Source organism: Microcebus murinus, chromosome 1 (genome assembly GCF_040939455.1).
Source record: "Microcebus murinus isolate Inina chromosome 1, M.murinus_Inina_mat1.0, whole genome shotgun sequence".
Classification (NCBI taxonomy): domain Eukaryota; kingdom Metazoa; phylum Chordata; class Mammalia; order Primates; family Cheirogaleidae; genus Microcebus; species Microcebus murinus.
In genome coordinates this window covers 147,128,365-147,156,269 of record NC_134104.1, presented here as the reverse complement: position 1 = coordinate 147,156,269, position 27,905 = coordinate 147,128,365, and the positions used below count along the sequence as shown (strand labels likewise).

The 27,905-nt window shown below is 42.6% G+C and overlaps 2 protein-coding genes and 1 long non-coding RNA gene across 5 annotated transcripts; 1 reads left to right on the top strand and 2 right to left on the bottom strand.

Annotated features, from left to right (window-relative positions):
* The first annotated feature begins 28 nt into the window (after positions 1 to 28).
* Positions 29 to 27,891, top strand: LOC105874410 (uncharacterized). Its single transcript, XR_001155471.3, has 3 exons — positions 29 to 154; positions 8,702 to 8,905; positions 27,350 to 27,891. It is a non-coding gene; the product is annotated as an uncharacterized LOC105874410 (long non-coding RNA).
* Positions 2,395 to 7,774, bottom strand: ZNF620 (zinc finger protein 620). The gene is made up of 3 exons (XM_012770225.3): positions 7,653 to 7,774; positions 7,030 to 7,143; positions 2,395 to 5,248 (listed from the first exon to the last, which is right to left on the bottom strand). Exons 1-3 carry the CDS (start codon positions 7,684 to 7,686, stop codon positions 4,245 to 4,247), a joined length of 1,152 nt encoding a protein of 383 aa, XP_012625679.2. The 5' UTR covers positions 7,687 to 7,774; the 3' UTR covers positions 2,395 to 4,244.
* Positions 10,225 to 25,513, bottom strand: ZNF619 (zinc finger protein 619). Of its 3 annotated transcripts, none has more exons than XM_012770207.2 (5): positions 25,056 to 25,513; positions 24,615 to 24,699; positions 20,906 to 21,032; positions 20,224 to 20,340; positions 10,225 to 16,977 (listed from the first exon to the last, which is right to left on the bottom strand). In XM_012770207.2, exons 2-5 carry the CDS (start codon positions 24,636 to 24,638, stop codon positions 15,536 to 15,538), a joined length of 1,710 nt encoding a protein of 569 aa, XP_012625661.2. In that variant the 5' UTR covers positions 24,639 to 24,699; positions 25,056 to 25,513; the 3' UTR covers positions 10,225 to 15,535. The 3 variants fall into 3 exon arrangements, with proteins under 3 accessions (XP_012625661.2, XP_075862702.1, XP_075862692.1); XM_076006587.1 differs by having other exon boundaries at positions 20,224 to 20,337; XM_076006577.1 differs by lacking the exon at positions 25,056 to 25,513 and having other exon boundaries at positions 24,615 to 25,037.
* Positions 27,892 to 27,905: the final 14 nt, after the last annotated feature.

Genomic DNA, 27,905 nt, shown 5'->3' with positions numbered 1-27,905 from the left:
CCACCGGGCGGAAGTGGCCGGGCTGCTACGGCGGCCTCTGGGTTGCGGCGCTCTCTTTGCTCGTGTTTCCTCCTGCGACAGCGGATGGTACAGCTTCGGGCTGGGAAGTCACAGCACTGATACAGCCTGGCTCTACCCAGACCTCGGCCTCTAGGTAAGAGTGGGGTCCCAGTTAACGCACGGCCCCTCAGCTGTCGGCCGCCTGTACTTCGCGGGTCACCTGAGGCTGTGCAGGTGTGGGAGAATGGCGCCTGTGTGTCATCTCTAAGAAGCCCAAACCAGGAATCCTGCCTGGTCTTGAAGAAAACCATGGTTTCTTGCCCTTTTAGCCCTCTCCCTTCCTAGGACTTAGACGTGCGTGGACCTTTTAGGCCAGATTCATTTAGCAAACAAAATAACGGTGAATACGGTTGCCAGGCATTCTCTGTACACAGGATGTGTGCTATATTAAAGGATTTTGTCCTGTATTGACTTTGACAGGACACCCTAAATGTCCTGTACTTAGCTTTTTCCAATAAATTACAAAAATTCATAGAGCTATTTTTCTGCCTAGTAACGGGCGCTTAAATAAACTTAAATGGTAACACTGGCTTTAAAAAAAAAAAATCATACTTCCACAAATAAAGATCTGAACAATTCCTTATAGTCTCTCCAGTAAGTTTAACTACAGGAAGACAAAAACGGTGAGGAAGAGAGGCTGAGACTTAAAAGAATTTATTTTTTATATTCAGAAAAAGAAAAGACTGTTCTTTGCCCAAAGTCCCAAGTCCCAACAAACAAGAAAAGAACAGTCTTTTCCTTTCCTGAATATAAAAAAGTTGTTCTTTTAATGCTCAGCCTCCCTTCCTCATGGGTCAAAAAACAATATGGTTATCAGTTCTCCACCAAATATCTATAGATTAAATGCAATCAAAATCAAAATCCCAGGAGTTTTTTGTGGTTTTTTGAGACAGTCTCACTCTGTTGTCCAGCCTAGAGTTCCGTGGTGTCAGCCCAGCTCACAGCAACCTCCAACTCTTGGGCCCAAACAATCCTTCTGCCTCAGCCTCCCGAGTAGCTGGTACTACAGGCATGCGCCACCATGCCCGACTAATTTTTTCTATATATTTTTAGTTGTCCAATTAATTTCTTTCTACTTTCAGTAGAGATGGGGTCTCACTCTTGCTCAGGCTGGTTTCAAACTCCTGACCTTGAGAGATCCTCCTGCTCAGCCTCCCAGAGTGCTAGGATTACAGGCGTGAGTCACCTAGGCTGGCCCTCCAGGTGTTTTGTAGAAGCTGAAAAGCTGATTCTAAAATTCATATGGAAATGTAAAGGACCTAGAATGGTCAAAATACTTTGACAAAAAACAAAGTTGGGGACTAACATTATATGACTACAACACAGTAGGAAATAACAGTAATTAAGTCAATGCCTTAATGGCGTCAAGACAGACAAACAGATCAATGGAATGGAATAGAATCTAGAAACAGACCTACACATATATGGACATCTGATTTGCAACAGTGGTACAAAAGCAATTCAGTGGAGAATGAATTACTTTCAGAAAATGGTGCTACAGGCTGGGCACAGAGGCTCATGCCTATAGTCCCAGCTACTCAGGAAGTTGAGGCAAGAGGATCACCTGAGTCTAGGAGTTCAAGGGTGCAGTGCACTTTGAACACATCTGTGAATAACCACTGTAATCCAGCCTGGGCAACATGGTGCTACAATAGGATATCCATGTGAAAAAAAAGAACAGTACTTAGATCTATACCTCACACTCTATACAAAAATTAACTCAAAATGGAATGTAAAGAATATGTAAAAACCTAAATCTATAAAACTTCCAGAAGGAAAAACAGCAAAAAATCTTTGTAAACTTGGGTAAGGCAAATATTTCTCAGATATTATACTGAAAACATGATGCATAAAAATACATACTGATAAATTGGACTTCATCAACACTAACATCTGCTTCTCAAAAGGCACTGTTAAGAGAATGAAAAGACAAACCACAGGCTAGAAGAAAATATTTAGAAATCACATATCTGAAAAGGATATGCATCTCAAACATATAAAGACCTCCCAAAGATTAATAAAAAGAAAACCACCCAATAAAAACAAAGGCCAAAGATATAAACAGACACTTCATCAAAGATACATGGAAAATAAATAAGCACATGAAAGTATGCTCAACATCATCAATCATTAGAGAAATGCAAATTCAAACCACAACAGGTTAGCATTAAACAATTGGAATAGCTAAAATTTTTTAAACTGACAATATCAAGTATAGACAAAGATATATTAGAAGTGATGAAACTCTCATACAGTGCTGGTGGAAACGTACAATGGCACAATCTTTTTTGTAGAACAGTTTTGACGATTCTCAAAAAGTTAAATATACACCTGGCCTGCCTAACGAACTACCCATTCCACTCCGGGTATCTATCTAAGACAACTGAAAACATATATTCTTACAAAGACTTGTTCACAAATGTTCATAGCAGCTTTATTTATAATAGCAAAAAACTGGAAACAACCCACATAGCCATAAACAGGTCAACAGATAAACAAATTGTGGAAATACCAATACAGTAGACTACTACTCAGCAATAAAAAAGGAATGAACTATTGATATATGCAACAACATGGGTGAATCTAAAAATAATTACCCTGAGTGAAAGACATCACGCCAAAAAATAAAGGAAAACTAATCTAAAGTGACAGAAAAAATTAATCCAAAGTGACAGAAAGCAGATGAATGGCTGTCTGTAGAAGGCCAAATGGAATGGATTACAGAGGGACACAAGCAAATTCTGGGGGAGATGGCTGTTTATATCTCGATTGTGATTGTTGCGCTGATATATTAATAAGTCAAATCTTATCAATAGCATTATAATAATAGGTCACACTTTATTATGCACCAGTCACTATTTGAAGAACTTCTTCATATATTAATGCATTTAAGCCTCAACACAAATCTATGAGGTAGATTGACTGTCATCCCCATTTCACAGACAAGGAAATTAATACACAGAGTTTCTGTAACTTAACCAAGGTCACACACTTGGGTTCAAAGTCTGCCTGGCTCTGTATTATTAACCACTACCTTGTGCTTCCTGCAATGGTCAAAATCAGGCTGCCTGCAAAATCAAGCTGATGCTAAAACAAAACACATTTACACCCTCCTTCATGTCCTTAGGTAAGAGAAATAATGGTAGGTTCTCTCATGATCATAAAAAATATCTAGATGGAGTTGCAAGAAAATGTTTCCTTCTTTGAGGTCACTTGGAACAGCAATGAGATGAATAAATTTAAGACAAATAGGGCCTTGCATCTGACTCAAAGGGTATATACACCCTGACTTTTGCAAAGGCACAGACTGCAATTGAGTAGTGAAGGCTAACTGTAGAGTAAGTAGGGTGAGTGAATACTGCACCAGAGGTAGGCCTCTGAAGTCTGCACCCTCGTAGGGATGTCCTCCAAGATGCATATGGCTCCACAAGGACTGGGCCCTTCTGTTTTTGAATTTAGGAGAATTCAGATATATAGATTGTAATAGGGTGTCCACATATCTGTCTTTTCATTTCTTGGTTTATCTCTTGTTTAGTGTTGCACATCTGAGAAAGGATGCATGGGAGATAAAGGTTTGAAATCTAAAGGGTAGGAAACGCCTTTATTCTTTACTACACTCGAGGGCATAGAATTCTAGGGGGAAATCATTTTCCACTAGAATTTTGAAGGAATACACCATTTTCATCTAACTTTAAGGTTGCTGTTGAGAAATCTAATGCCATTCTCATTTCTGATCTTTTGGTTTTTTCTCTCTAGAAATTTTTTACGATCTCTTCTTCAAACCTGGTGTTTTCATAATTTACAGTGATGTTCTTTATGTAGGTTTCCCCCCAATCTATCTTGCATATCCTTTAAATCTGGAAACTTACATTTCCTTTTATGTTTGTAAATTTGGGAGTTGTTTTTTTTAGTTTTTTCGTTTTTTTCTAACTGTAAAGAGAGTTCATGGTGGGGAGACAAGGGCTTACAGAATTTGAGGAACATTTCATGATGGAAGCCAAGAGTCTGGATTAAACATATGACTGACTGGACAGGTGGAAAAGTGGACATTAAAGATATGCAGTCATGTGAACAAAAGCATATGGTTGAGAATCAGCACAGTCCAGGAAAGATGGTGAGAACACTAATAAACAGCATGAAAACAGAAACAAGGAGAGGCACAGTGAGCCTAACTGTGAAGAGTGCTATGCTTGTACAGATGCTTTCTTTGTGTGTAGTTTCTGATGCAGAATGAATCTTCCACACCAGCTGAAGGTTTTCCCACACACCTTACACTCATAAGGTTTCTCACCAGTGTGAATTCGCTCATGCTGAACCAGGGTTATTTTCTGATTGAATGCCTTCCCACACTCCTTACATTCAAAGGGCTTCTCCCCAGTGTGAATTCGCAGATGCTGAGTCAAGGCGGTGTTGGAGCTTAATCGTTTCCCACACTCTTTACATTCATAGGGTTTCTCCCCGGTGTGCATTCGCTGATGGACAGTGAAGCTTGAGCTACAACTGAAAGTTTTCCAACATTCGTTACATTCATAGAGTTTCTCCCCAGTGTGGAACCTCTGGTGCTGGAGGAAGACCGAGCTGCTACTGAAGGCCTTGCCACACTCCTTACATTCATAGGGCTTTTCTCCAGTGTGGATTCTCTGATGCTGAATCAAAGCTGTGTCTGAACTTAAACCTTTTCCACATTCTTTACATTTAAATGGTTTCTTTCCAGTGTGAATTATCTGATGCCGAATAAGTAAGGAGTTATATCTGAATTCTTTTCCACATTCTTTGCATTCAAAAGACTTTTCACAAGTGTGACATTTCTGATGTCGGTGGAAGTCTGCCATTTGACTGAAATATCTGTCACATTTTCCACATTCATAAGATATCTGACCACTAGGAATTGTTTGATTCATAGTGAGTTGTGTGCCAACACTAACATTTTTCCCTAATTTCTCACACTTGTCTCCACTCTTGATGGCACAGGTATCACGAAACCTGGTTGATCCATCTGTGAACCCTCTCCTCTTTGTCTTTGTCTTAATTATCCAATGACCCTGGGGCTGCTCTAGGCTGCTCCCAAAGTCAAGGTACTGGGGACCATTCCCTGGCAGTCCTCCCAATGTCAGTCTGAGGGACTCGGTTTCTTTGGACGTGTGTTCCTTTGGAGCTAATCCTTCCTTCTCGGTCCTGGTCTGATCCCCTGATATCACAAAGAGAAAATACAGTGTCAGCCCCTGATATTACAAAAAGAAAATACCTGTGCTGAAGGGGAAACAGGATCATGTGGTTCTAACATGACCTGAGTATATGGATATTTTCTAATATGCCCGCAAAATGACTACCTAAGATCACCACATAACAGAGCCCCATGAGTGACATGAAGACTCTATCAGAGGCCGGCAAGCAAGGCCAGGAGGCATTCCCATAAAGAGTGTGAATGCTGGAAAACAGCAAAGACTGTTAACTAGGGCAGAAAAACTGAGAGAAAAGTGAATGGTGTGGGTAAAAGTGCAGACAAAAAGAAGTGACAACTAGAGAGACCCTTAGGTGGAAGGAAGACCACTGAGACGGGAGAAGGGGCAGGTCAAGCAGCTCAAGCACTTCCAACAGTCTCCCAGGCTGAAATTCCTTAACAGCTGCTTTCTAAAAAATATTATCCATGTCATATAATCTTTGAAAGGAGAAGTGATCTCTACCATCAAGCCAGCTCTGGTAAAGTAGCTGGCCGATGCTGTGGCGGAGGGACCATGCCTGGCAAACACCACAGCGTCCAGAAGGAAAGGAGAAGGCTTGGAGGCTTGCCTCTAAAATAAGAGAACTGGAAATACGAAGAACTCTTCCAAGAATAGACACAAATGCCAGAGAGGACCAGGTAATGATTCTTGCCAGTTTTCCTAAAAGGTCATATGGGACATGCATTTGTTTAACACATCAGTATGAAATGTGAAATACTAAACTAACATCATAATAAGGGAAAACTAAAAGCTATTTTCCCTCCACTATTGAGGATTTCTGCAGACTAACAAAATCTTCAGCACTGGGCCAGGGCAGAACCTCATGTGTTCCTAAGCAAATTGTTCAGAAAATATATTTTATCCAGATAGCCTAAAGCCCTGAGGTCATATCCAGAAAGGCACAACTTTAACACAAGACTGAGGGGTGCGTCAGTAATGGGCATTCTCTGCAAAGAGTCTAAAGAGCACAGGGAATTGTAACAGGCAGAAAAGGATTCAAGCAGAGTAAGATAAGAAAATACAGTATGTTTTATTTTTAATCCATGTATCAATAGCTGTCAAAATGGGAAAGCTATTCACCTTTAATTTACAATAAATTTTGCTTTGAAAGTTCAGCTTTTAAAAGAATTTTTTTTTAAGTGTCTGTGGGGGAAAGATGAAACAAGAATGGCAAGACACTGGCGTATGTTGAGGCTAGGTAAGGGATACTTGGAGTGCATTATGCTGGTGTCTGCATATGTTTGAAATTTTCCTTTATAAAAATGACATTTTTATTATGTGTTAAGTCAGTGCTTAGAAACTCATAATTCGGTTTTCACAGAATTAATGTACTCTATGATATACAGAAGGCTAGATAGGCTGCCAGAGGCCCATTTTCCCCATAAGGTGGCTGACATCCTCATGACTACAAAAGCAATTTGGTGGAAAAAAATAAGATGTTTCCACATGACCAAGAAGGAAACAGCTGGTTTAAGTGCTGTTCAGTCAGACAGTCTACCTTGGCAGGTTGTGAGGAGAAGGGGCAAAGATGATCATGCAAAGAAATCTTGTCATCATGCCTGTCTTGGAAGAGACTGTGGCCCTTCTGCATTTGAGGTAGGCTACCACCATGAACTCACAGAATCACATGTAATGATTCCATAGGAATGAAAAATCTCCCAAGAGAAGAAACACTCTAACACATTGAAATGTGAAAACAAGAATGGAGGCTAAGCAAAAAAGGCAGCTGATAGGTTACCATGCTCACCTGGACAGACACCTCTGAGGACCTCCCTGCCTACAGGTTCCCGGGGATCGAGGGTCCATGGCAGTTCCCCTTGCTCCAGCTGGGAGACCAGTACAGGTCTGTTGAATGGAAAAGCTGCTCAGGGAGAAAGAAACAGATACAAAAAGGTAAAGGGAATCATGAAGCAGGGTCCCCTCTCAGCCCTCTTTATCTTTCTCTGCTGAGCCAGGCAGTGAGGGATAAAGTGAAATTAGGGAGAAACTTAACAGTCTGTGCTCTTAGATGTCAGAAAATTCCCCAAAAGGGCAGCAGAGTCCCAGAATAATCCCATATTCACATGAGGGAGTCCTAAGTGGTCTTCAGAAATCTTGGGAGACACAGGCACAAGAGGCTTTGCTGAGCTCCCAAGAGCTCCTAATTTCCCTCCTTGATTGGGGTACAGCCCCTCCCAGGGTTGGAGGGACAGCTGATTTCAAAACCTGGGAACACCGGGCTCTTCACACCTAGTAACGTCTAAGGGGCTCACCCCTCAAGGCAACTTCCCCTGAGGGTTATTAGAGACCCCTTTCTTCTAAGGAAGAAGGAAGCCAGGAAGCTCAAAGGGCAGAGGCTTACAAAAGCAAGGAGAAGAGATGTCTTCTTACCCAGGGAGGCCACATTTGCATAATTTTCCAGCATCACCTCCCTGTACAGGGCCCTCTGCACAGAGTCCAGGCTGGTCCATTCATTCTGGGTGAAGTACACAGCCACGTCCTCAAAGGTCACTGGTTCCTGAAACAACAGGTTCCTGCTGAAGCTCTGTATGAGGGCAGAGGACAGAATAAGTAGTAGGGTAAAGACCTACTGGGTCTAGTGGTATTGCCAAGAACAGCTATTCAGTACCCTGCCAGGGGCAAGCCCTCAGCCAGCACTGCCCCCACCAACAGGGGAGCCCAACAGTCACTGTACCCCTTTGTGATCATCCCCAGCAAACAGCTCTGCCTTCTCCTGGTGATCTCTTTGTCAACTCCGCTCTGCCTTGCTGTGTGCCCATGTGTCCCTTTGGGCTCCTTTCCCCAGTGTGGTTTGAGGTGTAATTCACCATATTAAAAAAGTAAAAAAGAAAAATCATATGATCATCTAAATAGAAAAAGCATTTGTCAAAATGCAACATCCTATTCTCTCAAAAACTCTTGCAAACTAGGAATAGTAGGAATAGAACTTCCTTCACCTGATAAAGGGCATTTATTTAAAAAAAAAAAAAAAGTCTACAGTGAATATCAGACTTAACAGTGAAAGACTGCTTTCCACCCTTTAATCATGAATAAAACAAGGATATCTGCTCTCACCTATTCTATATTGAAATGAAGGATCTAACCCGTGCAATGAGGCAAGAAAAAATAAATGGCATCCAGACTGGAAAGAAGTAAAACTGTCTTACTCATAGATAACCTGTCTATGTAGAAAATCCAATGGATACTACAAAATAATTATTAGACTTGCTGTACCCAAGTAAAGCCTTCTCCAACTTTGTGTATAGGGGTGAAAGGGGTCTTCATGGTACGCAGTGATATCGATTTCCACATTTCAGGAGAATTATTTTTGGCTGGCTACAATCGCCAAACCAGTCCCCATCAATCCGCACGCTCACTAGTTTTCCCCATCCCAGGCATGTCTTAATAGGGGCACTCTCACCTCTCCGCCCCCCTCACAGTGACGGAGGCACACGGGAAGCCACAGGCCTAGACAACTGAAGAGCTGAACGCAGAGGATGGAGGGTCGGAAAGGAAGGCAACAGAGGCCGAGAGGATGCTCGCTCACCTGGCGCCAAGGCGTCTGGGGCATGGCTGGCGGCCCCGCTCCTCACACTCCCTCGGGGTTCCGAGAAGCGAGACTGCTGAGAAAGTAAGAGGCACAGGTGAGACTGATGCTGCCTCGCACCCGCAAACGCCCTCTGCCCGACCTGGGTCCCTCTCCGTCCGGCCACCCCCTCGCTCCAAAAGCACAGAGGTTGGAGAACCAGGTAGAACACGCCCGGGAGAAGAGAATCCGTTACCCGGACCCCGACCCCCTTCCGCGGCCGCCGCTAACCCGCGCGGCTCAGGAGCAGAGAAGGCGCGGGAACCGCCACCTGCCGCCGGCTCTCGGCCGGAAGTGCGCTTTACCATTCCCTTCCCCTCTAGGAACCTGGGCAGTTGCCCGTCTCTGTGATTCCCTACCCACCACTACCCCCCGCGGCTCCCGCAACCGCCAGTGCCCCTCCGCCTGGCGACAGTACTGGCCACTCTCCTGCCTGGGGTCCTGCAACACCCCCACCTAGGAGCTCCTTCGGGGGGTGCCGTCCGGCCAGCTCAGGCCACAGAACGGTTACAGTCCTGAGTTTTCTGGCGCTTGTCGCTCTGGCTGCCCTTCTAGGTACTGAGGTGGCCATTGCGCCACATGTGTGGAAGCCGCCTGGGTTCTGTGGCTGCGCTGCAGCAGGGGGAAGAGTGGGCGTTGAAAAGTAGGGCCCAGCACTCAAAAGGCCAAATGTCCAAATGTGCATTGACCACCTAGGTCCAGAAACCTAGCAGCACTCCTCTGCCAGTCTTCAAAACCATCCCATGCTCAAAGATTTCTCAAGGCCCCTCAGAGCTAGACCTGTCAGCGGGATAACTTGATAGTTGCGTGACCTGCAGCAAGTTTCTTTGCCTCTGTTTCTTTGTGGATTAAATGGGTGTGATGGTGGTACCAACCTCAAGAGGCTGTTCATGGTTAATTAATTAAATGAGTCAATGGATTGGCTGAGTATTTACAGTAGTGCCTGGCACATAAGAAGTGCATGTAAGTTTGTTTTGTTTTCTAATTGTGTTATCTGCTTTTGAAGACACAAAACAGGTGCTGCTGAGGCTCCAACATGTGGCACGGTTTAGGGAAAGGGCTGTTAATGTTTGACCTATCTTATCCTAAAGCCCTTTCTTACCCTATACCCAGATGTCTGTTCAGGCCCAGCCTGGAGACAGATGTCAGTCAATGATCCAATGGCCTGCCCTGTGAATACTGGAGCCTTGGTATTAGATTACATTTCTCATACCTTGGGATGAATACTGTTCAGGCTCTGCCTCTGCCAGTCTTCAAAACCACTCCATCCTCAAAGACTTGTCAGGGCACCCTACTGCAGAGCTAGACCTGTCAATTTAATAACCAGCATGATTTGCCCTCATTACATATTTGTAAACCAAGTAAGTGTCTCCACTCTCACCCAAGACATTTTTATTGGAGGGTGAGTCAAGGCAACTTTGGAACTTAAGTTTTTTCCACACTGTGTCCGTTCGTACAGCTGCCCTCCACCATCAACTTTTCTGACACTGAAGAAGGTGGGTGTTTTGATTGAAAACTTGTCCACTTCTTACATGAGTATGATTTCTCCGCATGTGGCTTATCTGGTGCTGTGCAAGTTCTCAGTTGTATACAAAGGCTTTTCCACATTCTTTATAATTGTATGGCTTTCTTCTAGTGTGAATTATTCAATGTTGGTAAAGGACTGACCTTAGATTGAAACATGTGCCACATGAAAACCAGGGAGAACTATTAACCAGAATTGAACCAGTTGGGGAGCTATAGCCAGATAGCCAACCTTGCAATTCCTGAGCTCTCTACACACATATATCCCAAAGAGAAAGATCCAAGAGCCACAGAGAGTCACCCTCACTAATCCACAGCAAGAAGTGCCTGTTTACCCCAAAGAAAAAGTCCAAAAGAAATCAGGGGAGACCACATCCCCACTTCCCATAACCCCACCAGCTCTTCCACCGATGCCTGGCTGTCACAAGCCATCAATAAAGGAAGAGCTGAATGTACAGAGCTGAATGCAGGGACCTCACTTTGACATTTGAGCCAAAAAACATTAATGGAGTATGATAAACGCCAAGGCATAACTATCAAAGATAAGTTTCTAAAAGCCTCCAGAGAGGAGAGAAAAACATATCCTGAAGCTTTGGTTATCTTAGTTGTCAGGAGGCATGGAACAACAGAAGGGAAGAGGTTGTGATATAAGAACTTAGCAGCTAGCTACACCTTCTGAGTGTCTGATCAGCCTGGTTAACCACCCTTTCACCAACAGCACAAGCCCTGGAATCCCCATTTATATTACTTGACCCAGGCCCCCTGGCCATAGGAGTAGACCAGAAGTAAACACCTAACCTAAACTGGGCAAATCATATTCTCTCTCCTGCCAATTTTTAATTAAGTCTAGGAGATTCTAACTCAGTTTGGGCTGGTCTCTGGAATGGAGGTGTAAACTTGGGACCTCTGGCAAATTCTACCTGTGCTTAAGAACAGAGAAAGCAGGAAAGCGAAGGAGGGAGGGGGGATCAGAAGTGAGGAAAGAGCTGAGCCGGAGCCTGAGTATGCTGACTATTGTTCTTCACTGCTTGGATTTTCCAGGCTCCAGACCTGGCTGCATTCTTGCCTTTTGGTGGCCAGGTACACACAGGAATCCTTACAGTAAATCAAGTGTGCTTATGTTAATTCAAGTAGATTTCTGCCATTTTAAAACAGATTCCTAACATACTTAGCTAAGTCACTGGTAAAGGCAAAAGTCTGAAAACTTCACAACTCAGGTAATATGATACCCATACACCTTTTCTAATGTATGAGTTTATTTTACACATTTTTTCCCATCATAAACCACTCATCGCCCTTGTCAGAAAATTCCTGAGTATTAAGTGCCAGACAACCTGGCAACACTAGTCCCTGCATTAAAAAGAATGATACCGTATTCCTCTATTTTTAACACCTAAAGTACCACAGAGGTTATGTACTAACATAATATGCCTTTGGGGTTTTCTGTCATCATCCTGATGAATAGCCTCTATCTTCGTTTTATCCATACCAATCTTCTTATCAATTGGTCAGTTGTTCACACCCTTGGTATCCTCTGCTAAAAATGCTTTTTTATTCTGTACTACAAGGCCAGTCTGAGAATTTTCCAAATCTTTTCACTCGGCTTCTCTTTTAATTATAAATTCTGTCTTTAAATCAGCTTTCCTCTCTCATTTTACTATAAAAGTAGCCATGCAGCAGTCTAAATAAATGGGCAGTCATGCAAAATGGGCAGTCATGCAAATCTTAAACTAGCAGTAGAGGAGGATATGAACTGTTTTTACTCACATTCACTTCATATTACTGGCTTATTATAAAGAAAACAACTTAGGAACAGCCAAATGGAAGAGACACATAGGGAAAGGGTTGGAAGGACAGGGGAAGACCTGTCATGCTCTCTCCAGATGCACCACCTTCCCAGCCCTTCAATGTGTTCACAAATGTGGAAGGTCTCTGAATCCCCTTGTTTAGGGTTTTTACAAAGGTTTTATTCCATAGGCATGATTGATTACATCACTGACCACTGATTAACTCAGTCTCCAGCCCCTCTCCCCTTCCCAGAAGTTGGGGGTGGGGCTGAAAGTTTGAACCCTTTAATCGTGCCTTGGTCTTTCTAGCAACCACACCCCATTCTTAAACTATCTAGAAAACCTCAACCACCAGTCATCTCATTCGCCTACAGAAAGACACTTATCACTGTGGAGATCCCAAGGATCTTAGAAGCTCTTGTGTCAGGAACCAGGAACTAAGACCATATATTATAACAAAGGATGCTCCTATCACTCAGGAAATTACAACGATTTTAGGAGCTCTGTGCCAGAAACTGGGAACAAGGACCAAATATATCTTTCTTATTGTATCACAGTTTCACAGGGGTAAAGGTCAGTATATTTGGATAGAACCATTTCACTTTCACAGAAAATAGAAACTCCTTGAAAGAATACCATGTTGGAATTTAAATTAATGTATGAGTTTATTTTTACACATTTTTCCCCATTATAAACCACTCATCGCCCTTGTCAGAAAATTCCTGAGTATTAAGTGCCAGACAACCTGGCAACACTAGTCCCTGCATTAAAAAGAATGATACCGTATTCCTCTATTTTTAACACCTAAAGTACCACAGAGGTTATGTACTAACATAATATGCCTTTGGGGTTTTCTGTCATCATCCTGATGAATAGCCTCTATCTTCGTTTTATCCATACCAATCTTCTTATCAATTGGTCAGTTGTTCACACCCTTGGTATCCTCTGCTAAAAATGCTTTTTTATTCTGTACTACAAGGCCAGTCTGAGAATTTTCCAAATCTTTTCACTCGGCTTCTCTTTTAATTATAAATTCTGTCTTTAAATCAGCTTTCCTCTCTCATTTTACTATAAAAGTAGCCATGCAGCAGTCTAAATGCTTTGCTGCATAGATATTTCTTCTGCCACATATCCTAGTTCATCATTCTTAAATTCCACCTTACATAAAGTTCTTGGCACGCAGACACAGGTCAACCAAGTTCTTTGCTACTTTTTAACAAGGATAGCATTTGCTCCAGTTTCCAATACCTTGTTCTTCAGTTCCATCTGAGAATGGCTCTTTATTGCCTATATTTCTATCAATATTCTGGTCACTACCATTTAAGTACAGTTGACCCTTGAACAATTTGGGGCTTGGGGTGCCAACCCTTGTGTCATCAAAAATCTGTGTATAAGTTTTGACTCTCCAAAAACTTAACTATTAACAGCCTACTGTTGACCTTACTAATAGTCAATTAACACATATTGTATGCTGTATGTGTTATATATACACTGTATTCTTATAATAACGTAAGCTAGAGAAAAGAAAATGTTATTAAGAAAGTCATAAGGAAGAGAAAATATATTTACTGGTCATTAAGTGAAAGTGGATTATCACAAAGGTCTTCATCCTCATCATCTTCATGTTGAATAGGCTGAGGAGATAGAAGAGGGGTTGGTCCTGCTGTCGCAGAAGTGGCAGAGGAGAAAGAAGTGGAGGAGGTGAAAGGAGAGGCAGGCACACTTGGTATAACTTTTGTTGAAAATAATACACATATTAGTGGACCTGTGCAGTTTAGACTCATGTTGTTCAAGGGTCAACTGTAATTTCTAAGAAGTTCCAGACCTGCTCCCCAATCTTCACTTCTTCCAAGCCCTCACCAGAACCACCCTTAATGCTCCATTCAGACAATACAGGCTTTTTCTGGTCTGCTCCTCCAAATTCTTCCAACCTTTACCCATTATTCAGTTCCAAAACAACTTCCACATTTTCAGGTATCCGTTAGAGCAACAACCCTACCTACTTCTTGCTATCAATTTTCTGTCTTAGATTCTGTTTTGTGTTGCTATAACTGAATACCACTGGGTAATTTATAAAGAATATAGGTTTATTTAGCTCACAGGTTTGGAGGAAGGGAAGTCCAATTATCAAGGTGCAAGCATCTGGTGAGGGGTTTTTTGCTGTCATGACATGATGGGAGACATCACGTGGTGAGACAGAGCAAGTGCATCTCAGTTCAGAATGCTCTTCCTCTCTTTATAAAGCCACCAGCCCCAGGATGGGCGCCCTACCCTGAGGACCTTATCTAATCCTAGTCACCTCTTATAGGCCCCTCTCTTAAAACTGTTACAATGGGATTGAGTTTCAGCATGAGTTTTGGTGGGGACAATCAAAACAAAGCAATTAGCATGCTTAAAATACTTCTTGGTGTTCCCAAAACAGTTCGTTATGAAGTTCATTTAAAAGCACCACCAATCACAAATTGAGATTTAATCCTAGGGGATCTGGAGTAGATGTGAGAACATATCCAAGTGCCTGTACAATAATTCATCAGGAATGGACTCCCTGCTGAGGCAGGAGCTACAGAGAGTCACAGTGAGGTTTCTCCTCTTTGCCTCTGGTCCTCACCAGCGTGATCCCAACAAGGTCAGTCTATGTATAATGATAGAGATTACTATACTCAGATGCCTACCCAAAACTGCACAAGCCCAAGTCACTTTTTAACTTATATATTTGAGTGGGCACTGAAATTGAAAAAAAGATATGAATGGGAATAGAAAAGGAACCCAAACTGAAAAACCACATCCCATTCCAATCAAGTTTAAAGACATGGTTTTACGTTATTACTATCTGTGCCAACTCATCACTTCATTTTCTTTTCACGTAGTTATACAGGGCCCTCATAATAGTCACTATCAGGATAATAAAACTCCAAGGCTCAGATTCTCCCCACAGTGAATGTTATCACTGGTCCACCAAATGGCCCTCCTTAAATCCTAAAAGCAATCACTGCATACTTTCTCTGATTACCTCCCTCCACAGGCTTTGTATTTCTTCTATATTTCTAATTATTATACAATGGCCCATCCCATCATAATGCCATATCCCCTAAAACCTAAGGTGTTCTGCAAACTCATCCAACTCCAGTAGCCCCAGAAGGCAGATGCAGACTCATAGCATAAACCAAAACTGTATACTGTAAATAGCAAATATTGCCATTTCCTACCCAGGGGATAAAAGAGAGTAATCAAGCATGGTCCTTCAGTCTGAGAACTTAAAATGAAGTTGGGAAAATAATAATGACTTATATAAGACAAGACCAATACAGACATGATCAAGAGCCCAGTGGAAACCCTGATAACTTGAGATGCAATGGGAGTTGAGCACATGAGGGAACTCACGGGGAGTGAGACAAAAGATTCAGCCTATAAGGAGATGACTTCACAGATGAAACGAGATCCTGAAAGAAATGTACTATTTGGACGGGTGAAGAGTTGGCCATTGCAGGTGAAGAGAGCAGCAGGAAGAGAGGCACAGAGGGAGGAAGTAGTTCGGCATGTGGAGAAGATGGGGGAGGCCCCGGTAGGGCTGAGGCAGAGCACACACTCTGGTGAGGCAAAGGGGAGAGCACTGGAGAGGGGCAGTGGAGCTTAACTGCAGATGGCCCTGTACCCTGGACAAGTTTCTTCCTGATATGCAACTTCTGATGCTGAATGAAACTTGCACTCCATTTGAAGGCTTTCCCACACTCCTTACACTCATAAGGTTTCTCCCCTGTGTGAACTCGCTGGTGCTGAACCAGGGTGATTTTCTGATTAAATGTCTTCCCACACTCCTGGCATTCATAAGGTCTCTCCCCAGTGTGGATTCTCTGATGCACTATGAAGCGGGAGCTACAACTAAAAGTTTTCCAACATTCATTACACTTGTAAAGTTTTTCCCCAGTGTGGAACCTCTGATGCTGAAGAAATACTGAACTGCGGCGAAAGGCCTTGCCACACTCTTTACATTCATAAGGTTTCTCCCCAGTATGGATTCTCTGATGCTGAATCAGGACTGAATTAGAACTGAAACCTTTCCCACACTCCATACATTCATAGGGTTTCTCCCCAGTGTGAATTCGCTCGTGGATGATGCAGTCATAGCCACATCTGAATGCCTTCCCACACTCCTTACATTTAAAGGGCTTCTCCCCAGTGTGGATTTTCTGATGCCGAATCAGTTTTGAATTGTAGCTGAAGGTTTTCCCACACTCTGTACACTCATAGGGCCTCTCTCCACCATGGAGTTTCTGATGTTGAAGAAGGTGGGAATTTTGACTGAAGGCTTGCCCACATTCCTCACACGAATATGGTTTTTCCCCACTGTGAATTTTCTGATGCCGTGACAGTTTTGAGTTATATCTGAAGGTTTTCCCACATTCTTTGCATTTGTAGGGCTTTTTGTCAGTATGAATTCTCTGATGCTGGTGAAGGTCTGACTGGGGGTTGTAGTAACTACCGCACTCACTGCATTTATAAAACACCTGTTCTCTAGGAAGGCCCTGCTTTGTAATGAGATGTGTGCTGACACTACTGCTTTCTTCCAATTTCTTGGCTATCCCCTCTCTTTTAATAGTGGAGGAATTAGGATCCTGGACTGTCAAACCTGTGCAATCTCCTTTCTTTAAGTTTGTTTTCTTCTCTGTGTCATATAACTGTGACTTCTCTAACCTGTCCTTGAAGTGAGGGTACTGGGGACTGTCCATCAGCCCCTCCGCTGGCAGTCCATGAGACTCTGATCCTTTAGAAATGTTCAGTTTGGGAGCTTGTTCTTCCTTCTTCGTCTTGGTTTTACCACCTAACATGATAAAAAGGAAACATAACGGTCCCTTATTCTTTATGTCAGAAGGAAAAGGGAGAAAGCATTATCAGATTGTGTTAGACACATGTACTTCTGGAGAAAGACAGAGCTACCTAATGGTGCCCCAAAGAGAGAATAAAAACACTGGAGGGCCGGGCACGGTGGCTCACACCTGTAATCCTAGCACTCTGGGAGGCCAAGGCAGGTGGATTGCTCGAGGTCAGGAGTTCAAAACCAGCCTGAGCAAGAGCAAGACCCCGTCTCTACTATAAAAAAAAAAAAAAAAGAAATTAATTGGCCAACTAATATATATAGAAAAAATTACCCAGGCATGGTGGCACATGCCTGTAGTACCAGCTACTCAGGAGGCTGAGGCAGCAGGATTGCTTCAGCCCAGGAGTTTGAGGTTGCTGTGAGCTAGGCTGACGCCACGGCACTCACTCTAGCCTGGGTAACAAAGCAAGACTCTGTCTCAAAAAATAAATAAATAAAAATAAATTTTAAAAAAAACACTGGAGGAGGAGAAGGTAAGCAATGCTGTAAGGATGACAAAAAGAGTAAGGACTGCAAAAGCTGTTACTTAAGGAAAATAGATAAAGGCAAATGGGGATGGGGTACAGAAGTCCCAGGAAGCGGAAGCAATGAAAAAAAGCAGAGGAAGCTGAAGGTGAAGAAAGAGATCTCTAAACTGAAGCAGAGAGAGCTGGATAGGCAACTCTAGCACCACATGGTACCCAGAGGGCTGGGAGATGCTGTCTATAACAGTGGATCCCAAGGCTCAATCAAGGCATGAAACCTGTCAAAAATAATTGAAAATATTCTGTAATCTTTATTTTTTATGTACTTTTTTAAATTATTTTTTGTAAATCTCTTACATTTAACATTTACAAAGGGATTTCATATTCGCTATCTTATTCTTACTTTACTTCCTACAAGAACCTTGTGAGGAAAACACAGGTATTACTTTTATTTTATTTTATTCATTTATTGTAGAGATGGATTTTGCTATGTTGCCTGGCTGGTCTCGAACTCCCTAGCTCAAGTGATCTCCCACCTCAGGGTCTTAAAGTGCTAGGAATACAGGCATGAACCACCACACCTGATTCAATATTCTGTCATTTTTTTTTTTTTTTTCTTGTGGACGAGGTTCTGGGGTCCAAAGACAGGGGGGGCCCCAGAAGTCGCCCAATATTCTGTCATTTTTAAAGAGATATACTATATCACAAGCCTGACTAGAGAGAAAGTAGTTTGTAACACTGCTGGTTACAAAGGATTCATAAGAGGACCACAATTTCAAAACCCAAATGCTGTCCTCTGGGATACTGACCTCTGAAAGGGGAAAAGACAGGCCCAGTCAAGAACTCTGCCCAGACTGGACATGGCAACTGGGGCAGGGTGGGGAGCTCATGCTCTCCCTGTTGGCACTACAATATAAAAAGGTTTTTTGCCCTTTCAAGCACCAACAGTCTGACAAGTAAAACTTCTACCTTAGTGTTTCACAATACTTGTTGACTATGACTCACATTTTAGATTCTAATCCAGTACAGACTTGCTTACATAAGCACACAACTAAAACAGAAATAAGTTTCATAAAACACTATCCTTAATAAGAGTGATGCATTCATGACAGATTTTATACTATTTTGGTTTATTTTATTTACACCTAGTACAGTCTAATTTTTTTCTTTCTTTCTTTCTTTCTTTTTGAGACAGGGTTTTGCTCTTTTGCCAGTCTGGAGTGCAGTGGCATGATCATAGCTCACTGCAGTCTTGAACTCCTAGGTGCAAGCAATCCTGTTACCTCAGCCTCCCAAGTAGCTGGGACTACAGGTTCATATCACCATACACCATACCTGGCTATTTTTTTATAGGCATGTGGTCTTGTTATATTGCCCAGGCTAGTCTCAAACTCCTGGCCTCAAGTGAACCTCCCACGTTGGCCTCCCAAAATGCTGGGATTACAAGCATGAGCCCTTGTGCCTGGTCCAGTCTATTTTTAAAATGCTGATCACAACTCACAGATGAGTTGCAACCCAGAGTTTAAGGAACATAGCTCTAGATTCTCAAGAACAGTGGTCTCAAATTGTGGTCCTGGGACCAGCACCATCTGGAAACTTGTTAGAAATGCAAATTCTCAGGCCCACCCCAGTCTACTGAAATAGAATCTCTGGAGGTGGCACCTAGCAATCTGTATTTTAACAAGCTTCACAAGTAATTGTGATACACACCGGAGTTTGAAACTTATTGAACTGAAAATAAAAGAGGCAGATTGAGGTTATTCTTTTAATTACTTAAGGCTGCATAGTCCCATGTGGCTACCAGCCACACATGTGGCTATCTAAATTTTAATTAAATTAATTTAAATGAAATAAAATTAAAAATTCAGTTCCTTGGTTGCACTAGCCACATGCATATGGCTAATGCCTACCACATTGAACAGTGCAGATATCTAACAATCCATACTATAGAAAGTTCTATTGAATTAATGCTGGGTTAAAGCCTTTGGCAAGCTAAACAGACAACAAGTGGATGTGGCAAAGGGAAATACTGAGAACTGCAGGAAGGCTACCAGGAAAGGCTCTTCATCAAGATACCGGAAGTGCTAAAGTCAACTTAAAGGCACTGATTAAGATAGAAGTGGCAGGAAACCAGAAAGGAGCATTGGTTTACAGAGGCTCTGAACAGTATAAAGGATTGAGAGTATAAGAGGAGGGCAACTGAATGAGAAAGGCTATAAACCAAATTTCTGAATGGTTCTTTACATTTACCTCAATCTAGTATCTTTCAAAAAAGGAAACCATTCATTTCCAATACATAAACAAGCCTTCTTTCAAAAACTAATTTATAATTTAGTGTTTAAGAATTCAGAAAAAGTTCAGTTTAGGAATTCAGAAAAATTCTATTCTCATGTACAGTTTCATACATACACGTAAAAATGTTACAGAAACAAGTTTTTACAGTATTGTGTTTATATTCCTAAGATGACCAACAGAAGCCTATTTTCACGACAGGAGTTTGAAACTCTTTAGCTTTACAAAGAAAAACAACAGAAAATGAAATGGCTGGACTAATCTTCTCCAGTTTGGGGTTGAAGCTCTAGTGAGCAACTCTTCTCTGAATAAGAGTGACTATTTTCATCCCTACAACAGCCATGTGACAGGAGAAAAACCTCTTTTGTGTTAAATAATTGAAAGAAAGGAGGAGGCAAAGCTGGAATGAAAGATGGTAGGTTCTCCTGCTCACCTGTGCACATGCCTCTCAAGACCTCTCCCCCAGCAGATGTCCAGGGGTCCAGGCCCCATGGTGCTTCTCCTTGTTCCAGCTGGAAAATCAGATCTGGCTTGAGAAGTGGAAATGCTGCTAGAGGAGAAAACAAAAAGGAACAGGAAGCTGAGGAGAATCACCACTGGCCTCCCTCAGACTACCCTCTGCTTTGTCAGGTAAAAAAAAAAAGAAGTGGATGCCCCAGGAGACTAAGTGAGGTCAGTGAGGAGAGAATGTGGGGAATCTAAGGAAGGGCTCAAAGCTTATTCTGGCCTCTAAGAGGACAGAAGCTCCACAGTCACTGGAGGTGTGTACATGGGGGTCCTAGGAGACTCTCACGCATAGCAGATGGGGCCAAGGTCTCCTCTGGAGAACTGGAAGACTGGAGATGGTGCACCAGGAACCTTCTCGGTTCTCTCTGTGCCCAGAGGAAAGCCCCTTGAAGTGGAGTCCCCACTAGGAATCAGAAAGAGGGGGGTCCTGTTAAAAACCAAAGTGAACCCAGCCCTTTCTCCATCCAGCTATGCCTAAAACTGGGGATTAGGGAGTTCAGCTCAAAGGACATCATTCCTGGTGGCATTAGAGATCCCAGGGCTATTAAGGAGGAATCTAGGAGCCTCTAAGGGCAGAAGCCGAGTTTCAAAGAGGAAGGAGGACTTACACAAGGAAGCTGCATTTGCATAATTCTCCAGCATCACCTCCCTGTACAGGGCCCTCTGCACAGGGTCCAGGCTGGCCCATTCATTCTGGGTGAAGTACACAGCCACGTCCTCAAAGGTCACTGGCTCCTGAAACAACAGGTTCCTGCTCAAGCCCTGCATATGAGCAGGGGGAAGGACCTGAATTGCAGGGAAGGGATAAATCTAATAGACTCCATGGCTCTGAGCCCCAAGGAAGGTTTATACTGGTGGGGAGAGACACACAGCACCCTAGTCAAGGGAAGCCCTCAGCTACTTTCCCACTTTCATGTCCACACCTCTGGGGCTCCAATAATAATCAATAAGCACACAGTCCAGCACCTGCTGTTCTCTGCTTGGTGATCATCTCAACCTATGTCTGGTTCCACAAGCCAGGTATATTTTTCTGGCATGTTTTTTAAATCAACCACAGCGGGTACCTGTCTTTTTCAACCTGCCTCCATCCATCCTGAAGTACCTGTCAGGACCTTCCACTCAGCTTCTCTCTGGTTTTCCTCCTCCACATCTTCTCCTACAGACAGAGGAGTAATTCCAAGGGGGATATTCATTCTGGATATTTCTCCCTCTTTCTACCACCTTGCTGTATCAGAAAATGCTGGTTCTCCCTTGAAGGCAATGTACAGTGTCACTCCCTCATCTCCTAGCACACTTGACTCCAGGGACAGGATGGCAGTCTCCCATCTTTGTGCCGAGATCTGTCCCCTGATCATCTAAGCTCTGCCAGACTTGCCAATGCTGTCCTCTTCACCATCTGTATCTCTCTCTGCCTCCCACTAGAACCATCTCCAACTTCTCAAGGAAGAAGGAAACCATCACGGGTTGTTTAGGGCTGTGTGCCTGTGTCAGTTACTTTTACATCAAGTTGTTCAATCACAATAATACATCTGTGAAGTAAGAATTATTATTCCCCTTTTCAGATGAGGATTTTATTCCCCTTTTCAGATTAAGTCCTTTTTATCTAAGTATCTATTACAGGGTTGTACAAGGAAGCAAAAACTTCAAAATGAACTAACCACTTTTATGTAAATTAGTCCTACTATAACATTTCTCTCTGACTCACACTGTACTCTATCCCAGTTCATCATGTTAGCAAGCTTCTCTTTGTGCTTAGTCTCTTCTGGGTGGAAGAAAGATATCTCCGGAAGTACTAGAAAATCCATAGTCATCATTGTAAAGATTGGTTTGCCCAAAAATCATCAGTGGATGCTAAATCTAGGAAGAAATTTGGATGAGAAGCACAATATTTGCATGACCTTAAATGTCTCCCCATAAATTACTTATTAGTTGCAAAAGGAAAACAGTAACTATACAGTAAAGAAATCAGATAACACATAGACAAGGAAGTTCATATATGGCTAGTGTGACTGAGGAACTGAATTTTTCATTTTAATTGATTTTAATTTAAATAGACACATGTAGCTCGGGGGTAGTTTATTGGACAGTACAGAACAGATACTTCACTGACCCCAAATGTTAATGCTCTTACTTCCTTCAGAGTCAACAGCTGGGAACATGGACCTCACCTTTCCTCACATTATGCTCTACCCCCCACACCTCTGAGACAACTCTCTAATTATCAATGCATTCTTTGGTTCTTTGTTTCCTAAAACATTTAGCTTCTCAACATCCTGTTCCATCCATGATCACTCTGCTTCTCTCCATTGCTTGCACTTACTCCTTTCTCCATTATTAGGTGCGGCTGTTGATTCCCCTGTATTGGAAGCAGGTTACAGAGGCAGCACAGCATAATGACAAACAGCATAGACATTTAGAACTCTGTGGTTCTCAATATGGGGGTAATTTTGCCCCCCAGGGGCTATGTGGCAATGTCTGGAGTTGCCACAACTGCAGCATGGTGGTGGTGGAAGTGGTACTAGCATCTAATAGATAGTGGCCAGAAATGTTGATCAACATGCTACAATGTATACCCAAAATAAAGAATTGCCTGGCATGAAAAGTAAATAGCACCAAGGTTGAAAACCCTGCTCTAGGGCCAGACTCCCTAGGATCAAATCCCATCCCTGATACTCATTAACTATGTGACCCTGGATGAGATACTTAACCTTTTTGTGCCTCAGTTGCCCCATTTGTAAAACTGGGATAACAGAAGTAACTATCTGATAGGGCTCTTATAAGGGTAAAATGAGTTAATATGTACAAAGCACTAAAACATCACCTGGCACATGATGTCATATAACCTCAGCACTTATTACAACCACAGATAAGACTGGGGGAATTTCCTAGAAGATTCTAAATGACAAGTATTCCTCATAGAAATTAGATCAAAGATGAACAGGTGTGTGCATCTGTTTGCGTGTGTGTATATACTCCCTTTCTTCCTTAGTAATAGAACCCTAATTTTACTTGAGGTTGCACTCAGCCCTGGCAACTAAGTGAGGCCAATGAAATGCAAGTATATTATCAGTGACTTCTAGAAGCTTCCTAAAAAAGAAAGGTTCAACTTTTCTGGCATCTCCTCTTCTAGCTGGAATGCACACGTGATGGCTAGAGATCAGTGGCCATCTTGAACCATAAAGTGGCCTAGAGCATGTGAGACAGTGCTAGGATGGTAGAGCAGAAAGATAGAAAGAGCCCGAGACCAGGATAATAGTGGAGCTGCTACACTAGTCCTGGACTGACTCTTATAGACTTCTTTGGCATGACAGAGAAGGCTCTACCTTATTTAAGCCACTGTCACTTGGGATTTTCTTAGTAGAACCTAATCCTAAGTAACTACTGTACTTCAGACAAAGCACTAGGAGAGCAGCCTACTCCATCCAGATGTTTAAACATTTCCTGACTTATAGGAACTAATTTTGGCTGAAGTGCTCAAACAGACGTAGGTGGTCCAATATCCAATATCCACAAAAAGGAGCACATACACATTGCTGTTAAGTCTTTGGGATGGAGCTTTCTCATTACATATGTTCATTACATGATACACTCAGCTTCTCATTACATGATCTAGAACACTGGAGAAAAATCCAGTGACATCATCCACTATCACACAGAAAACTCTGGAGGGACACTGCTCTCACTGCTGCATGAATTTGTGTCAACAAAGGATACAGGCTCTCATAGAGTTTATGCTGCCATCTTTGCAATGGGCTAAAGGCACTGACTTCAGCTCCAAACTGAGCGTTCCTCCAAGAATACACCTCCCTCATCAATCTACACCTTCCGAATGCTCCCAGTTACAACTGGGTGGTCTGCAGGGCAAACTCCTCCCCTGGGAGTGCCTGTTAAATATCAGAAGATGGCTTTCCTCTGTGTACTGTGATGCAGACAAGCACTCCTCAAATTTTAACTTGCTGATTAACTCCCTAGATCTTGTAAAAAACGTAGATTCTGATTTAAGAAATTGGGAATGGGACCTGAAATTCTGCGTACCAAGCGCCCTGGTGATGCAGAAGCTGCTCATCTATGAACCACATTTTGAGTTTTCATGGATGCTGATTCTCATTTTCTAGAATTCTTTCCTTCTTTCTGAATCAACTCAATCCTCCCAAATTTACCTACTCTTCTTCATCAACGCTCCTAGCATACTCCTTTGCCATACTCTATCGATGGATGCAAAGCTCAGCACGGGACTGGCCAAGTCAGGCTATTGAAGCTGTAGTGACCTTTCACATCTGTTCTGAATATGGAAAGCTGGAAAAAAGCTCAGCTCACCTGGAACCATACTGTCTGGAGCATGGCTGATGACCCCTGGCTTCATGCACTGCCCTCTTGTTTGTAAAAACAAGAATCTTCAGAGCTAAGAGGAAAGAGAACCACAATGAGATTGATTCCGTCTTGTTTCCCACACTCTCCACTTCTTCCTCTCAGTCTCCTGCCACTATCAATGGAAACAGATATTCTTAGGACACTTTGCCTGTTCTCAACCACCCTCTCCACTGATTCGTAGGATCCTGCAAATTCTCCCTTTGTACATTCTCCTATAGATCTGCCTTGTGAAGATGGAAATTCCTAGAAAGAATATCTGTGAAGCAAGAGTCAAGAGCTGCAATGGATTCATGACTTTTAAGAAAATCCTTTGCCCTATTATGAATACATTACTAAGTAGATTATGCTGAATGCTTCTAGTGATCGTGGCAAAGACCCAAAACGAGCCTCTAGAGAGAAAACAGGATAACGGGTACTCTTGAACCAACCACGGGCTGCAGGACAAAATGCAAGTGGTGATCTGGCTCCAGGTGACAACGGTAAGACGTGAAAGCTGCAGTCAGGGAAGCAGGCGACCCTATAGTCATGGGCCCTCCGCCCTGAGTACCGCGAGCCAGACAGGACATCAGGCCAGCTCTTCGGGGCAGGAAGGTCGATTGCGCCTTTGAGGGCAGGGAGGTGGGCCCGGGCTCTGGTCGGCCACGCGGGCCCCGAGGGCAGTGTCTGCGCGGTCGCAACGCTGGACCTCCAGGACACGGAGCCGGGTCAGGAAACGCCTGGTCAGGGAACCCGGAGTCACTCACCCCGAACGCCCGCAGCGAAGGCGGAAGCATGAGTGGGCTGCGGTCCCTAGCGCCTCTCTAGGAAGTCGGGAGGCTGGCCCTTCTCTATGGTTTCCAGCCCCCAGCCAGACTCCCACCCCTCCCTTCCCCACGACTCCTAGGCACTTGGTATTTTATTAATTATTTTCGCTTATGTCTTGGCACTCCAACCAGAAGACAAATTCCTCAAGGACAGAGTCCACATTATTCTTGTTATGCTCTGAATTCTGGCTGTAGCGTTTACTAGCAGTAACTTAACCTTCTGATGGGTTTATAGCCCCTGTCTCCCACTTAATGGCTGATTTACTGGACTGTGTGACCTAAGACCGATGGGTCTGGGGTCTCATTGTCTGCCTTCCTGGCTCCTGGCTCCACCGTTTATTAACCGTATGGACTTGCTCAAGTTATACTTAAGTCTTTGCTTCAATTACTCAAGGGAGAATGGTACTAGTTTTGAATTTATAAATTCAGTGGAGTCAGTTCATGTAAAACACAACATTTTTTTAATACCATATCTAAGTCAAAATAAATGCTAAATTATTGCTGACATTATTACTCCTGTGTGTCATCGCCACTCTCCTGTAAGACACTTATCTCTTTCTCTAGCCAAGATAAAATAATCATGGCAATAGAGCCTCCTATTGGCCAGGCACTATGCAGATAGATCCGAAATGGAGACCTGTTTCAAATTGCCTATTGTTTATTTCTGCTTGACTACTCCACAAGAGCCTGAATTCAAACTGTTCCAAACTAATCTTATCATCCTTCCCGTTCCTCTTCCTCCTTCCTGTTCCTTCATCCCGCTGAGAGGCACAAGTTTGCATCAAACCAACCAAGTCAATCATCTGGGATGACTCCCTCTTCTGCATCTTCTCTGCCCTGGAGAAGCTACTGAGACAGCCTAACCATTTCCCTGGTCTCCAGTCTAGCCCCCTCCAATCCTTCCTTCCACACTGCAGCCGGATGATTTGAGATGCAAATCTAGTCATGACACTGTTTGCTTCTTAAAACCCTTCTGGCTCTTTCAGATAGCGTCCCTAAACTTTTCAGAAATTTCTGAAATGGGAAGTGGAAATAATCAAAGGGTCCTTCACTTTCAACTATTGTGTTTCATTATGATGTATAAGTGTTCATAATTTAGTCCAGATTTTTTAAAAATCAGCTAACTAGTAGAATGAGGTAACCTTTTAGGTACTAAAGGATAAACAGTATTTCAACCAACAGATGAGAGGGAAATAAGTAACATGAATTAGAGGACATGCCAACTACCTGAATACCAGAGGCTATTGAAGTACAAGCTAGTAGAGGTTCCCTGAAAATCAAACTAACTTCCTAATTTTGTCTATAGAGCCAGTGTAGCTCGACACAATTCAACCTAAATTACTGAATACTTAATGTGTGGGAATAATTGTGGCAGAGGTTGAGGATATGGACCCCACTTTCCCAAGCATCTCATTTGACTCATCTGATCCTTGCCATAATATAAGGCAGGTATCAGGGTCCTTATTTTTCAGATGATGCCCATGAAGGTATTAATACAAGAATGATTGGGGGCTGAATGACAGGATTTAAACCTAGATACGACTTTGAAATCAGTATTCTTTCCCTTTGCCATCCTCCCTCTCTAATGAGGCTAACCAGACAAGTGTGCAGTTTTCTATAATCAAAGTGAACTTTTATGTACCTGGGTATTTTAATAATTTTCCAATCTCTTTTCCCATCTTTCAACCCAATCCAGATTATGCTGCTAGACTGACCTTCATGAAGATTACTCCCTTGCTCAAAAATCTATCATATGGCTGCACCTTATTAATTTTACTTTCTAACCTTTTTCAGGCATCTTATGCCTCAATACTTTCCTAGAAGTTGCTTAGACTGGAATTTCCAATTTCCATTGTTCCATATTATACTATGTTCTAGGTGGTTTGAATGCTGCATCTACTCTGAAGCTTTCTCATCCTCTGAGCACCTCATGGACTAGAGCCAAAGGACCTTCAATACCACTGGCAATCTGACAGAAGTGCTCTCACCTTTCCCTATTATAGAGGCTATTACATCATTATCACTTGCCTATTATCAATGAAGCAAATTAATGTTGTGTACTTATCTCAGTGGAGGTCGGAAGCTACCTTTTGTTTAGAAAATGATCTTCATTTTAAATTTATCACTAAATTTCCAAGATGTATAGCCTTATAGTATTTAAATCCATCCAGGATGCTTCAATGTCCAAAATTACTAAAATCTTATAGAGGTAAAGAATCAAAAACCCCACTTACCATAGAGGTCAAGTGAAATGCTTAAGACCAAAATTGTTTCAGATTTTGGAATATTTGCATATACATAACATCCCTGGGGATGGGATCTAAGACTAACCATGAAATTTGTTTTATATATTACCTTATATACAAAACTTTAACTATTTCTTTCCTTGGGGACACTGAATAAATTATATTGTGTGCCTGCATTTTGTGTTCAA